The 14,904-nt window shown below is 53.6% G+C and overlaps 1 protein-coding gene across 4 annotated transcripts in view; it reads left to right on the plus strand.

The window, feature by feature from the left end:
* Positions 1 to 11,507, plus strand: part of BBS4 (Bardet-Biedl syndrome 4) — a 48,998-nt gene extending 37,491 nt beyond the window's left edge. For all 4 annotated transcript variants that reach the window (XM_075897556.1, XM_014573151.3, XM_006122183.4 and 1 more), the window contains exons 10-16: positions 175 to 243; positions 1,687 to 1,839; positions 1,991 to 2,162; positions 3,198 to 3,267; positions 6,361 to 6,502; positions 7,003 to 7,213; positions 9,095 to 11,507. In XM_075897556.1, the coding sequence (XP_075753671.1) occupies positions 175 to 243; positions 1,687 to 1,839; positions 1,991 to 2,162; positions 3,198 to 3,267; positions 6,361 to 6,502; positions 7,003 to 7,213; positions 9,095 to 9,234 (957 nt within the window). In that variant the 3' untranslated portion in view covers positions 9,235 to 11,507. The remainder of the gene's footprint in view (positions 1 to 174; positions 244 to 1,686; positions 1,840 to 1,990; positions 2,163 to 3,197; positions 3,268 to 6,360; positions 6,503 to 7,002; positions 7,214 to 9,094) is intronic.
* Positions 11,508 to 14,904: the final 3,397 nt, after the last annotated feature.

A 14,904-nucleotide genomic window follows, 5' to 3' on the forward strand; every position in this document is an offset into this window, starting at 1 on the left:
GATCCATTTTGTTCCAGCTGGTTATGGCTTGGGAAGCAAGACCAGTGCACGTGTGCAGGGTAACGCTCACTCTTCTGAACCCCTGGTTTTAAGTGATAATCACAAACGCTGTTTGTCATCTGGGTACTTAATCCCTTATGCCTGCATTTCTGACACTCCTCTATCTTTTCCCAGCTTGGGGCTTATCAGAAGGCATTTGAACATCTTGGAAATGCACTTACATATGATCCCAGCAATTATAAGGTACCATGAGAAATATGTACAAGCCAGTTAGTGATGACACGAGGGCTGTAAAAACTCATTAATGTAAACTATCCTCCATACTAGAGCACAGGGTGAGGAGGGAGCCATGCTCACAAAAGCTTGTTCCAAAGCACATTTCTATGAGCTCCATCTGATGGGGATGGAGGATGTTATTGATGGGGCCTGTTTGCTTTTAATGGAACGTTTCATATCTTCTCCACAGAAGGATTTTTAACAAATGGAAATTGCTTTTCACCAATGTATTCCTTCAAACTGGTGCAATTCATCATGAGAGCTGTGCAACACTTTGCTGGGAATTCAGTCTTTCTGGAGCAGAGCACAGAAACGGCTGAATAAGGGGGGTGCGGTAGAACATACTCTCCTGCTAGTCTGCAAAGACTGCAATGCATACGCAATCTCTTTCCCAGCGGTAGTATGTGTGGGGGTAACTTTAGTCTAGCTAGGTCATCGTGGGGTCTGAATAATGGGGTTAATGTAAATCATTTTGAAATCTATGGAGGGGGAGGCAATGAGTAAATACAAAGCAAGTATTATAATAAGGAAGACAACATTGCCCTTCCTGGCTGTACGCCAGCTCACTGGGACGTACTGCAAATAATGGGTAGGACAAATGTAAGTTAGTGTAAATGGAGTTGCTTTTGGGGCAGTATCGGTGATTCTCTTTTTAATCACATATGCTTAATGGTTTGCAGTGTTGCCCTCAGCCAGTGTTGTGTGACCTGTCCAGGTTTTGCTTGGAGTTAAGGAATGTTTCCATCTTCCCCAAGTCGCCCTGGGAAGATTTCTGTGCCAGTTTGTTGTTTAAAAGAAACTATTATATGGACCTTTTCAGAGCCCAGGCTTCTGGAAGCTGCTGTAGTGACTCACTGTGCTTGCCAGAGGAGGCTGTGAAGGCTGGGACTAGAACAGAGTTTAAAGAGAAGCTAGATAATTTCCTGGAGGTTAGGTTATTCCATAAAAGGCTATTAGCCAGGGGATAAAATGGTGTCCCTGGCCTCTGTTCCTCAGAGGCTGGAGAGGGATGGCAGGAGACAAATCGCTTGATCGTTGTCTTCGGTCCACCCCCTCTGGGGCACCTGGTGCTGGCCACTGGGCAGACAGGATACTGGGCTAGATGGACCTTTGGTCTGACCCAGTACGGCCGTTCTTATGTTCTTGTGTAATGCTCATTAGCTGTGTTGATCGGGGAAGAGGGTGTGGGAAGCATGGGGCCCTTTCCCAGTGCCCTGCTCCCTGCCGGTCAGAATGTACATTTCTCAGCTGCTCTCACTTTGGTGGCCTCCAGCAGAGTGTTCCCCCAAAGAGACTCTCCATTCCAGGCATTGGCCTGGCTTTTAGTTTAATAACCTTGTTGAATTTTTTTCTCCCCATGTTTGGGGGAAGTCCCATGCCTCAAGCACTCACTGTCAAGCTCTTTTGCAGGCCATTTTGGCAGCTGGCAGCATGATGCAGACTCACGGAGATTTTGATGTAGCCCTCACCAAGTACCGGGTAGTAGCCCACACTATGCCCGAAAGCCCCCCCTTATGGAACAACATTGGAATGTGCTTCTTCGGCAAGAAGAAATACGTGGCAGTAAGTGCCTAATTCCCTTCCGTTGCCATCTCTAGTTAATTGATCTGGGTGAGGAGAGAGAGAAAACAAGGCTCCTTCCTCTGCGGTGGAGACTGGAGGAAGTCTTGTCCATGCAGGCCATGGCACTGAGCAGTCGTGTTCCTCTGTGCAGGCTATCAGTTGCCTGAAGCGAGCCAACTACTTGGCTCCCTTTGACTGGAAGATTCTGTACAATTTGGGACTAGTCCACCTGACAATGCAGCAGTACGCCTCTGCTTTCCACTTTCTCAGCGCTGCTGTCAACTTCCAGCCCCGCATGGGAGAGCTCTACATGCTGCTGGCAGGTAAGGCCCTTCTCTCCGGCCCACTCGCTTTTCTGCAGACCTGAATGAATCTTGCCTTGGGGACACAAGGTGTGAAAGCAAGGAGGAGGCAAGAGACACTGGTATTCAAGAGCTTTTCACCACCAGGTGGTGGACTGTTTTGAAGTCCGTCAGCCGTGACCAAAAGTCAGTGCCTTCTCTCCTGCCGAAACAGTGAGCTCTCGAGTAGCATCTGCACCTCCCACACCACCACGGCTGGTCCCAGCGCATGTGGGAGGCCAGTGGGATGATGCAGAGAAGCTTGCAGGGCGCTGCTCTTCCAATGGCTTAGTGGCGAGAGCAGCAGGGTGTCCGTGGTGTGCTCTGCCTGGCTCTCCTCACCAGCACTCTGTCCAGATGTGGTGAGGGGCCTGTGCGCATTGTCCTCTCCATGCTCGGGCAGAGTCACTCAGTGCTTACACGGCCCAGGGTGGCCTGTGCAGAAGCCCTGCCTTTGAGCAGGCGGTGTCTCGTCTTCCTGGGACTGGGCTCAACTTCTGGTCTGAGACGCTAAGGTCAGAAGGAACCATCACAACCATCTAGTCTCACCTCCAGCACATAGCTGGCCCCAGAACCTCCCCCTCTTCAATAGCCCCCGGCCTCTGGCTGAGTTACTGATGTCCTCAAATCCTAGTGTAAAGACTCTAGGTTGCAGAGAATGCACCATTTACTTCCTTTGCTGCAGCTGGTGGGTGGGGGAAGCGTTGACGTGGGGTTGATTTCTGCATACAAGCAAGGCATGCTGCGGAGTGGGGATGGCCCAGCTGGCTCCAAAAGTCTGATGACAGGGTTAGCCCAAGAATGTCCTGGGCTTTCAGCGCTCAGTTTGAAATCGCTCCTGTGGAGATAGCCCTGCTGCCCGAGTCTGACGCGGGGGCTCCGAGAGCATTGACGTTCAGAACGCCCCTTTGCAAACAGGCTCTGGGCCTGGGGAAGCAGAACCACCCCTGTGAGGCGTGCGCGGGAGGCTTGGCCGTGCTAGCGAGCTTACGTGTGTCTCTGTGTTTCTTCGGGCAGTTGCTCTGACAAACCTCGAGGATGTTGAGAATGCAAAACGGTCCTATGAGCAAGCTGTAGCACTGGACAAGTAAGTCTCTTTCCTGACCGTTGTTTGGGCACGACATGTCCCTCCCCTACCCCGCCATCCCTTTCGCTTTCTGTCCCTCTGGTCTCTCGCTTGTAAGTTGTGCAGGCCAGGGGCCGTCTCTCATTGGGCCCATGTGAGGGATGTAAAAGGTAACCGGTGAGCTTCACCCTTAATGAGTGAGACTTACCAATTGTGCTTAACTGCTAGGGGCTGGAGTGGCTCCCCACCCACCCTGGGCAGGGCTGCTCCAGCCCCACGGGGCCCACGGCAGGCAGAGGCTGTTCCGCATGTCTGGAATAGCTCCTGTCCATGGCTGCCTGGCCAAGCCCTTCCTGCCATGGGTTATATGCTGTGGGGCCTGCAGCAGTGTCTCCTCAGGAGCAGGGCCAGCAGCCCCTACTGGTCCCACTCTTAGGGGAGGGCTTCACTGAGCTAAGCTGCATATTGCAGAGCCTGTAGTGCGTGAGACTAAGATGTGTAGCGGTTCCACAGTTACCTTTTCAAATGACTTTTTACATCCCAAATCTGCATATAGCATATAGCACAGCAGAGCTCTGGTCTTGGTTGGGGCCTCTCGGCATTATGTTAATACTGGTACTGGGGCTCTAGGAGAACCACCGCTAATGCTAACAGGAGAAACTGCACCGGCCTCTAGGCGGCCCCACACAACACCCGTCTTTTAGCCTCCCCTCAAGAGCCAGAGGGCAAGGGTGAGGAGTCCTTTTCCTCTGGCGCCTTAGGAATGATGGACGCACCGAAGCCTGTGAAAAGCACAGCAGGTTATAAGCCCATTTGCGCTGCAAAGCGACCATGGAACGGCCCCGCGCTCAGCACACGTACGGAGAGTTGACTGCTCACTTCAGTAGCAACATTCATACCTGTTAGCCTTGCACAGCCCTGGGAGTAGCGGGAGTCTCTTCCCACTCCTCATCAGCAGAACTATTAACTAGGGGGAAATCACATGGGCACGTCCTGCCCTCGGTTCCCACGCCAGCTGTGCAGCGGGGCCTGCGTACTGTTATGTGTAGGGAGGAAAATCTCAGCCTGACTTGGGCCACGCCTATACTTACCCACCGGTCAATGATCTTCTGGCCCGCTGATTTAGTGGGTCGAGTAAGGAACCGAACACTGCAGACGCCCCATCAGCGCTGGTACTCCTACCCCTCATGAGGAGTGAGTGAAGTCGGCAGGCCCGCTGTGGGGACAGCTCCAGTGTTTGGATCAGTGTATGTCGACTCCAGCTGCACAATTAACAGAGCAGGAACTGTCTCTCTTAACTCCAACTCATCCCCTAGTGTAGACCTGGCCTTAGGGAACCCAAGGAGAAATTGCAGGTCTGTCTGTTTGAAAGCTCACAAACTGGGCACATTTAGACTGGCATTCTGGAGAGACCAGACCCCCAGGACCCCACTGCTCAGAGTAGAACTGCACCTTTGCCGATGCTATGTGACAGGTGACTTGTGAGCACCACGCCGTGTACCTACGACGAGGGAGTGTGCTGCATCTCCGAAACAAGCATTCGGACCCAAGGCGCTGCCCACCAAGCCCTGTGTCTTTCTCTCTGCTTTCCAAATCCACGCCCTCCGTGATTTGTCAGGGGTCCAGATGCTTGCTCCGGTGTGTTTTGTGCTAATGAAAATGCTTGAATTAGGCAGAGTTTGCCAAACTCCGTTCTAACGAGCTGGCGCTGGCGTGATGCCACAGCCGTGTAGCATTACCCAGAAAACAAACCTGCCCCCAGGCAGCAGGAAAGCCAACTCCAGTGATTGCTGGGAAGCAGACTCTAGCTGTGCGAGCCTTGGGTCTCTCTTGTTTGTTCGGCTGACGCCCCTTGTACTTTCTCCAGTTGTCCCTTTCCCACAGACGCTTCTGGCTGATCTCACACAGTTTGGCTGGGGAGGTGATTACAGTTTGCTTCCATCTCCATGAATAACTTGTATAGCAGCAGCATGATATTTGCTCTGGGTGCCAGATAGAGGTCTGGAAAGATAAAGACCTTGTGGGTGGCTCAGACAAGGAGTCCGTAGGGTACTTCCTCCCTCCTGTGTTGACACACAACCTGGCTGCATAGCTTCCAGTTCACCCAGCTCCGGCCAGGGCAGGGAGACATGGAGGAGGGTTGCCCCAAGGTGCCACCCGCTGCAGCTCCAAGCACCACTTACTGGCACACTCCAGCTGTAGATCTGCTAAGCAGTGCAACAGTGGTTCCCCCTACCCCAGTGTCCTTGGACTGTTCTCGGGACACCCGGTAAGCGGGGAGAGGGGTGTCAGCAAGTGGCTAAGCAGTTGGAGGAGCCAGGTTTGCAGGGAATACTCGCTCAGTGCACAGAGACACTGACAACAAATGTCCCCAGCAAGTGGCTGGGTATCTGCTGGCATTTGGAGCACTTGTGTACGATGGTGCACGCATGGTTTGTGTCCCAGCTCCCCTCCAGCCAGGCTTCCCCGGCTGCTGCGCAGACACACGCTTGCCAGGGAGCATGAAGTGCATCCTGCCCCATGTTCCCTGACAGCTCTCAGCCAGAGCACGCTCCTGGGGCCATTCCTGCATCCCACTGGAGGTGGCAGCCCCAGCTGTTTTGCCTGCAGAGCTGGTCCCAAGTGGACAATTTTTCTGGGGGCAGGGCAAGTGTGGGTTTGTTTTTCCTGCTACAGATTTGCCGAACCAATTGTAGCGAGGAATAACACATTTAGTTGGGCATAAGCTTCTGTGGGCTGGGGCCCGGTAGCCACAGGACCCCTCGTTGTTTTGGGGAGACACTGACACAGCTCCCCCCGAGATGTGAACCAAACGTGCTTGGTCTTTCAACAGAAACTTACTTTCCAGCAGAAATCCAGTAAGTCGGCCTGAAAGCTAGGAACAGTGGAACCCAGGGGCTTCCCCTTGAAAAGTCTGACCCACCTTGCCTGTACCACGGGCGCAGTCTGGCTGCCTGCCTGCCTCTGGCACTGGCCTCCCCGGAGGGCTGCCATGGTGCTGCACACGTGGCTGGAGGCTGCTGCCTGCGCGTCCTTTGTAGGCGGGAGCCAGCTGTGCGCTGGGAGCGGGTCTCCTGGCTGCCTGTCACTGACCCTCCAGGCGGTCTGCTGCAGGTGCAATCCCCTGGTCACTCTGAACTACGCGGTGCTGCTGTACAACCAGGGCGATCAGAAGGGCGCGCTGGGCCAGTACCACGAGATGGAGAAGAGAGTCAACGCCCTCAAGGAGAGCAGCACTCTCGACTTTGACCCTGAGGTAGGTGCGTGGGAACAGCCGTCTGGATAAGAGGGCTTGTCCGTGGGGCAGGGAGTGCACTGGTGTGTGGCGCAATCACTGGTCCGTGTAGACCCAGCTTGGGGCACACTTGAAGGCTCCCTAAAGGTTCTGAAGTGCACCCCGGGAATGCATGGCCCAATTAACGAGAACCCTTTCATGCTCTTCAGAAGCCTGTGGAGAGCGTGTTCGCCCCCCACCTGCACAAGCCCCGACTGGCATGCGGCAAGCAGGGGGCCTTTTGGGACGGATGCCAATCACTTGGGTCAGTCCCCGCAAGAGGGGAGGCCGTTGTGCGTTGCTATCTCCTGTCGAGTGCTGCAGCTCGTTCTCGCGGCCCTGACTCTAAGCCCCGCCCTAGGATGAAGCGGCTGCTCAAACCCGCAGATGGACGCTGAGGCACAGTGGCCTCGGCTTGGGACAGGCGCTGCTGCGGGAGTGCTCCTGGGGCTGACTTTCTCCTCTTTCTGTTGCATGAGAAGATGGTGGACATGGCCCAGAAGGTGGGAGCGGCCCTGCAGGTGGGAGAGAGTCTGGTTTGGACTAAACCCGTCAAAGATTCCAAATCAAAGCAGCGAGCCACTGCACCTAGCAAGCCCTCCAGCACCCAGCAGCCTCTGGGCTCTAACCAAACCCTGGGCCAGGCCATGTCTTCAGCAGCTGGGTATGGGAAGACTCTGCAGCTTTCCACAGGTAGGTCCCTTGCATCTCTCCCCCTGCCAAGCCCAGGGCTAGGGAGGATATTTAGCAAGATGCTTGCGGGGTGATGCACGGAGGCACCAGAAATGCACGTGACAAGTGCAGAGGGTGTGGCCTGCGGCGGATGAGATGGGCTGGGGTAGTGCTGAGCTCTAGCCCTCTCCCCCGTCCGGGGCAGGGTAGTGCTGAGCTCTAGCCCTCTCCCCTGTCCGGGGCTGGGGTAGTGCTGAGCTCTAGCCCTCTCCCCTGTCCGGGGCTGGGGTAGTGCTGAGCTCTAGCCCTCTCCCCCGTCCGGGGCAGGGTAGTGCTGAGCTCTAGCCCTCTCCCCCGTCCGGGGCAGGGTAGTGCTGAGCTCTAGCCCTCTCCCCCGTCCGGGGCAGGGTAGTGCTGAGCTCTAGCCCTCTCCCCTGTCCGGGGCTGGGGTAGTGCTGAGCTCTAGCCCTCTCCCCCGTCCGGGGCTGGGGTAGTGCTGAGCTCTAGCCCTCTCCCCCGTCCGGGGCTGGGGTAGTGCTGAGCTCTAGCCCTCTCCCCCGTCCGGGGCTGGGGTAGTGCTGAGCTCTAGCTGTCTTCCCCGTCCAGCTAGCAATGAGAAATCCTGTTGCATTGGTTAACCCATGGCTGAGCAGGCGACTGCAGCTTGGGGACTTCCCCAGCTCCCCTCTGGTGGAGCGGTGCTGCCAGCCTGGCCTGCCTTCCCTGCTCAGGGCATCTCCTAGTAGGGCTCAGCGGAAGCACCAGGTGCCGGGACTTTGTCCAGGCTCCTCCCCCACAGCCACGCTCAGCCCAACCTCCCCGGCAGCGGATCCTTGCTGCACGAGGGGTGGAGCCCGGAGAGAGAAGGAAACTCTGCCCCCAGGGACCTGTCACAGGTAAGCTGCCTCCTCGAGGGCCTCTTGGCACACGGCTTGCGCCTTCAGTTAAACAAGCGTTGCCTTTCTCAGGCCCTTTCCATTCAGCACCCTTCTGACCTGCTGAAGTGAGCCCTGGCCGCCCCCGGGCCAGCTCTGCCGTACCCAGGGGAAGCTGAGTCCTGTTGTGACCACTGGGCCTGCGGGCTTACCTGTAAATAGGGAGCAAACCTTTCTAAAACGTCTTGCCTGGGCATGGAAAGGGGTGCAGGGAAACCAGAGCTGAATCGGGCTGAGTCTGGCCCAAGAAGGCCGTGTCGGTACAATGAGGTCTGCTGACATGGTGCTTGTTAAGAACAGGAGATGCAAAACCAATGGGGAAGAACAAAGGCTACTGGAATGAGCTCCACCCTCATGGCTGCCACCTATCCCCCCAATTTCCCGGAGCCCCGGGCTGCCTTCAGCCAGCCCCTGAGAGGAGGCCAGAGCCAGGCACCCAGGCAGTATCACCGCCTCTGTCAGCTCCGGCTGAATCCCAACCACCTCTGGGGATGAGGGACTGGAACAGCAGCTCCAGCTCCCCTCCCTGCGTTCTGCTCTGGTCCCCCGAAGGGCAGTGGTCACCAGAGACTGTAGGACATGGGGGGTCCTTTCACCCCCCGCTGAGCGGAACAGGAACCAGGGCTGATCCTGGTGAAAGCTCCACTCAACGCTTTGCCTCTGCCAGACCTGGGCTGGTTTCCTTCGCGGGTCTGTGTGGAAAGGTTACAAGGGGTTTAGCGGCGGTTGCTGTGGCACTGAGCAGGCCGAGGTCTCTGTGTGTCAGCCCTTGTGGAGCATGGTTAGTGTTGGACTGTGACTAGGCCAGCACCTTGAGTCCATCTGGTCCATCCACATTGGTACAGCCTGTCTCGGTCCTTGCGGAGCCCGCTGCCGCTGCCAGCCTTTTGCCTGAGCAATTAGCTGCCAGTCCCAGTGGCACAGAGGAACGTACGGGACTGGCTGTAACTGTGTGTTGTATCTTTAGGTGCTGGAGCATCGGCTCCCCTTACAAAGCCTCCGTCGCTGCCTCTGGAACCGGAGCCAGGCCCTGAAGAGACCACATCCCCTACAGAGTCCCAAGAGCGGAGGAGAGAGAAGCGCAAAAGCAGGCTGGCCACGGAGTAGAAGAGCAGCCCAGGAGCTGCCCCAGCATGGCCTGCAGTGACTGCACTATTGCTGCTGGCTGCCCAGGGACATGAGCACCTGGCCTCAGGGAGTCTTTGCTCCATGGCCCCCAGCAGAGGTTCTGGTGAGCTACCCACGAGAGCTGCTGCAGGAGGGAACCACGGTCCAGGCCCTGCCTCCCTGTCGCATTGCTTGCACGGCTGAGATGGGTGTGAGCAGCGCTTGAAGCAGCTCTCCACTTAGGCTCCCTTGCTAGAGGCACTAAGTGGCTCAGAGGAAGCTCTGCCAGCCCCTGTAGGGAGCTCAGTGGAGGGGGTGCTAGAACAGTAGCAGGACAGGCGAGTGGAAGCCAGATCAGCCCGAGGAGGGAAACAGCCCTGCCCGCAGGCCGGGTGGAGGGGCAGCAGTTCAGGCTGTGCTCACGGGGGCAGTGAGAGGCTGTCGTGCAGTGCTCCAAAGACCAGTGCGCCCGTTGCCTGCTTACCGAGGCCCAGCCTCTCGGTGTCCAAAAACCTGGGGAAAGCGTTTCCAGCTCTTTCCTCAGGCAGCTAAGCTGGGAGCGGCTTTGCCTCCCTGCACACCAAGCTCCAGGCCTGTTCGCAGGGCGGTGTGCTGCGAGGGAGCGAGGTCTCAGCCAGTGGCAAAGGAAGGGAGATGGGATTTGCATCTCTTTCAAGCTTAGCCTGCTGCTGGTTTTGCTCCAGGGCGCTCTGGCTGGCAGAGCAGAGTTACTTCAGTACCCCACTAACCGCTGCCTCAGGCTGGGTTCATCATGTGGAGCTACTTGTCTCCAGCCCCCTGCTCTCTGGGAAGTTTCTAGCACCTCTAGCAGGTGGACAGCTGTGTGTGTTCTGGTGTGGCAGGCCAGACCCACTTCCATTCCCACAGTCACTGTGAGAAGGGACAGGCTGACACAGCCAACCAGAGTCAGGAAAAGTTTCTGCTTTAATTTCTGCCTTTCCCAGCATCCCTGCAGAAGCTGCAGCTGTCCCCTTTGGAGAGCTTACACCGGTGGAGAGTTCTCTTTTTGAACCGTGGATGCCTGGCTGCAGGCAGGAGGATCTGCCTGAACAGAATTATCCCATTTCCTTGGTCTGTTCCAACTCTTCCAAATTCGATTGCAGCCCACAAAGGAGAACTGGCACCATGTCCATTCAGCCCCATGCGTGCTGGGCGGGGAAAGGTCTACCCCCCTCCCCCAGCTTCTGTGCATTGGGGCTGCCTTGTCCTCCAGCTGTGATGAGGCAGGGACTATAGGAAGGGCTTGTGGGACTGAGACAGTAGCATAGTTGGCCTGAGCCAGACTTGCTAGGACAAGGTGGCTGAGGAGGAGCACTAGGCCGAGACCCTCTACCAAGCTCCACCTGCTCCCTGCCCCAGAAAGGTGAGACCAGGCCCAGGCTTGGCCTTTCACAGCTTGCTGCTAGTTACACCAATGAGGTCACTTAGCAACAGCAGACTGTAAGAGAATTCTCACCTTTGGAACAGTGGAGCTGCTGGCGGACTTTACCCCAGCCTGGCCCCGGAAATTCCTCCCCAGCAGCTGTAGCCACGCTAAGGACCTCAACAGAAAGGACCTCAGTTATACACTGAGACTAGTTTAACAGTTAAGCCAGTTTCTCTCCCCTTTACCCACTGTTTGTATCTTCTAGCTGCCCTGCCCTGCATGCCACAGCACACAGCAGCCAGGAGAGCTGCTCTTTCAGCACACAGCGGATCCACTGCCAAACTGTCGGGATGGGGATCGGTGTAGTCCTCGACTTCCTCGCCCCCAGTGAGTGTGATCACTGCAATGCCCTTCACACAACCCCCCCTTAGCACGCTGACTGATGGTGGATGAGCCTACTGTGTGTTCCATGGGTTTCCTGCAGCTGCTAGTGCTGCTGGCCTGTCAGCTGTCTGAGGGCTGAGCGCCTAACCTACCTGTCATTTACCAGCCCTAACTGTAGCTGTATTAGGGAACAACTGTATTAGTGTGGCATCAGTGCTGTTCTGCATAGCTGACAGTAACGAATCAGACTGCACTAGAGGACAGTTAACATTCCCAGAGTCAAACCTAGTCACTGAATGCCTGGTGCAGCTGAGGCAAGGGTCCAGCAGTGGGACTGGAAAGCCCCGTTGTACTTTCTGATTAGCAATTGTGCAAAATGACATGAATGCAGCTCTAAGGTTATTAAAGTGCAATCAGGAACCAAAGTTAATGTACTGGGGAGGAGGGGTTAGCTGACAAATGGCTGACAAGATCTGGATCTATTAAACACACTAATGGAACAGCTACAGATTCTTTTTTTTCCCTAACTGAATTGCCCTGTTTAAACCAGTTTTCACTTCCTCACAAGGTAACTGGTTTGGCAGTTCCATTGTATTACAGCCGCTGCTCGCTGCATCCCCCTGGATTGAGGGCCCTGGGCTAGATATTCTACAAAGCAGAGTTTCTTCCCTGGAGAGCTTAGACAAGAGCAACGGTAGGTGGAATGGGAAGCGACTTACTAGACACATCAGTTTGATGTAGATACTTTGTTAGTTGACGTTTTATTCTGAAATAGTCCTGCTGCAGGGCACTGCCATTTCATGGGGTGCAGGAGGATTGATTTTTCTGGGCAAGGAGCACTCTTTGCTTCTAAAGTAGAGAGACTTTAATAAACAGTTTGCTTCAGCATTAGCAGTAGATTTATTAACTAAGTGAGCCTACCAAAGTTGCTTTAACCCCTCTTGGCAAGGTGCTGCTTTGTACCCGTCAGACTAGAGAGGAGGCAGCCACTCGTGTTTGAGCCCAAAGTAGGCAACAAGCCCATGGAAAGATGACTGCCAATGCCCATGGGAGGGTGAGCTGCTGGAACAGGAAGACTGTGGCTTCTTCCCCCTTCCCTAAATACTGGTTATCCTAGTAATGACCTCTTTGCACTGATAATCTTGCCCGGAAGCATGCCTGTGGAAGTGGGGGAGGGGCAGGACTGGGAGGGCTGCTTCTAGCAGGTTATGAAATATGCTGGCTGCACTTTATTGATTGCAGCAGCTGAGGCCCTGCTGACAGCTTCACAATGAGGTGTGGCTCTTGAGGCACCACAATGTTTGATCTGCAGACCTAAAGAGATACAAACTACTCACCCTGTCCCCAGAAACATGCCTCTTCTAGGCTCCTAAGTGCCCAACACCCCTCCCTCCTGACAAAGTCTGACATCCCACCATTCCCTGTGATCAGCCTTCCTCTATTGTGGCAAAAAGTTTCCTTAAACAGCCTTGTCCACTCAGCCAAGGAAGCAAGGTGAGGTGGGCTGCATAGTGCTTGAAGCAACAAAGTTTGGCTGAAAGAAAAGTTTAATGCATAAAACAGTTTCGGGTGCTGGGCTGGAGTGCACTGGCCTCCTTTCCCCATCACTCCTTAAAGCATTCTGTGAGGGATACACAACCGGACTCCTGATCAACAACATAGATAAAACTAGTGATTCCCCCCCACAGGCTCAGGATATGATCTTTATACCACCATCCATTCCTTACCGTGTTTCTCACTTTGACAATGTTCCCATTACCCTTCTCTCTCTGTACGTATTTAGGCTTGGAAAGGATTGGTGTCTGTCTTACTCATACGCATCAGTAAACTCTGATTTCACTGTGCACACACAAACCCATGCAAAAATAGTTCCAGCTCATCTAAATTTAGATGGCCCAAGGAAGAGCAGTGCTGCTTGAGAATTTCTTAGACTTCCACCTTGATTTGTATAAAACATGTTGCATTGCTCACATTAGTGCCATTTAGGAACTAACTTTTTGAATCTCAAGAGTAACATTGTCATTAAATTAGTCTCACCCCCCCAATAATTTCCCACAATGAAAATTTAAATTGATAATCTAAAAAAGCTTTAAATTAAAATCAGTCTCACAAAACAGTCAAGTTCTGCCAAGCCCCTGGGCTGTGTCTACACTGGGCCACTTATTCTGGAAAATCAGCTGCTTTTCCGGAATAAGCTGCAAGCTGTCTACACTGGCCCTTGAATTTCTGGAAAAGCAACAACGCTCTACTGTACAAAGTCAGCCACTATTCTGGAAAAGCTACGCTGCTCCCACTCGGGCATAAGTCCTTATTCCAGAACACTGTTCCGGAAAAGGGCCAGTGTAGACAGGCCAGTAGTCTTTTCCGGAAAAAAGCCCCGATCATGAAAATGACGATGAGCTCTTTTCTGGAAAAGCGCATCTACATTGGCCACAGATGCTTTTCCGGAAAAAGGGCTTTTCCGGAAAAGCAGCCTGCCAATGCAGACGCTCTTTTTCCGGAAATACTTATAACGAAAACTATTCTGTTTTAAGCATTTCCGGAAATTCATGCCAGTGTAGACACAGTCCTGGTGTGTGGTACATTCTATTACTCTTAAAGGGGTAGAGAAGGCAAAGTAATCCAGCACCTGTCACTTACCCTAGCTTAGACTTCCCCACTCCACTCAGATGGGGGCTTGCCTCAGCTCTGTAGTAATCTCACAGTCCTGTAGTAATCTAATACAGTCCTTTGTTGTAGCCTGGCTGGTGAAAGACAGGGTTGTAAACAGTCTCATCCAGTGTGAAGGAAAATAAAGGCAGTGGCTATGCTGTGAGAAGCACCAGTTCCTCTGTCTTACTCAGCCATTTCTCGTTGCTGATAATGGTGTAGTATCACGATAGAATACAACTGCAGGCATGTGTTTCCTGTTAGACATAGTCTAACAGGCCTGTATTGTATTAGCTGGTGAGCAGGCACCTGTAGTCTTAAATAAAAGCACCCCCTTCATTAGCCTGGCTTTGGGCCAGAAGTACTTGACAGCACTACTTTAAAAGAATTTGCTCTATCTGTGAATACCGGCACCTATGCCAGACATCAAGATTACTGCAAAGAACCAATGGGATAGCTACACATGGACAGTGGTCTTCCCCTAGCTAAGCAGGAATTGGTACAAATTACTTCTGTAACCTGACTGGGTTATGCTTTGGTTTTGCCACTCTCGAGTCTGTTCCCACTTGCCACTTCATGTTTCAGAAAGTGATTGGAAAACTGCTGATGGCACACAATTACTCAGTAGTTCCTGAAAGTTCAACACCAAATTATAGCATGTAAATCAGCAAGGCAGAGCATAGCTCATCAGTGGATTTCACAGTCCAGCATAGGATGTGCCTTTTGTTTCTTATACTCCATTGAATGTCAGTGTTGCACGTGCCAGAAGCAGCAGCCTATACCTCAAGCAAATACAATAAGCAATATACAATAAGCTTCTTGAGAGACAAGAACCCCAGACACTGCAGCTGGCTTCACATCAAGTTTTACAAAAGGCCATGAGTGTCTGTAGACACATTTGGAATCTCCACAACTGTGGCTAAGTAGGGTGCATCAGCCCATGCAGTCTGCTGAGAGGTGAGACAGGCCAAGGTAAATGATAGGACAATTTCAGGGCCTAGGCAAGATAGTAGACTGTCAGCTTTCCCTGACTAAGAGCTGAGATCCTGGAAGAAAAGTAAGTTGAGTGGTGCTGCTACACACCTTCATGTGGCTCTTAAAGTCACAGAATCAGATGATTAGGGTTGGAAGAGACCTCGGGAGATCTAATCCAACCCTCTTACTCCATAAACGAAGGATGAATTCCCGAACTGGCAGGATGCATTGTCTTGGGCGGTGCTAGTGAGTTTGTGCTTGGCATCCATGTTCAC

This window comes from Pelodiscus sinensis, chromosome 14 (assembly GCF_049634645.1).
Source record: "Pelodiscus sinensis isolate JC-2024 chromosome 14, ASM4963464v1, whole genome shotgun sequence".
Taxonomy (NCBI): Eukaryota; Metazoa; Chordata; order Testudines; family Trionychidae; genus Pelodiscus; species Pelodiscus sinensis.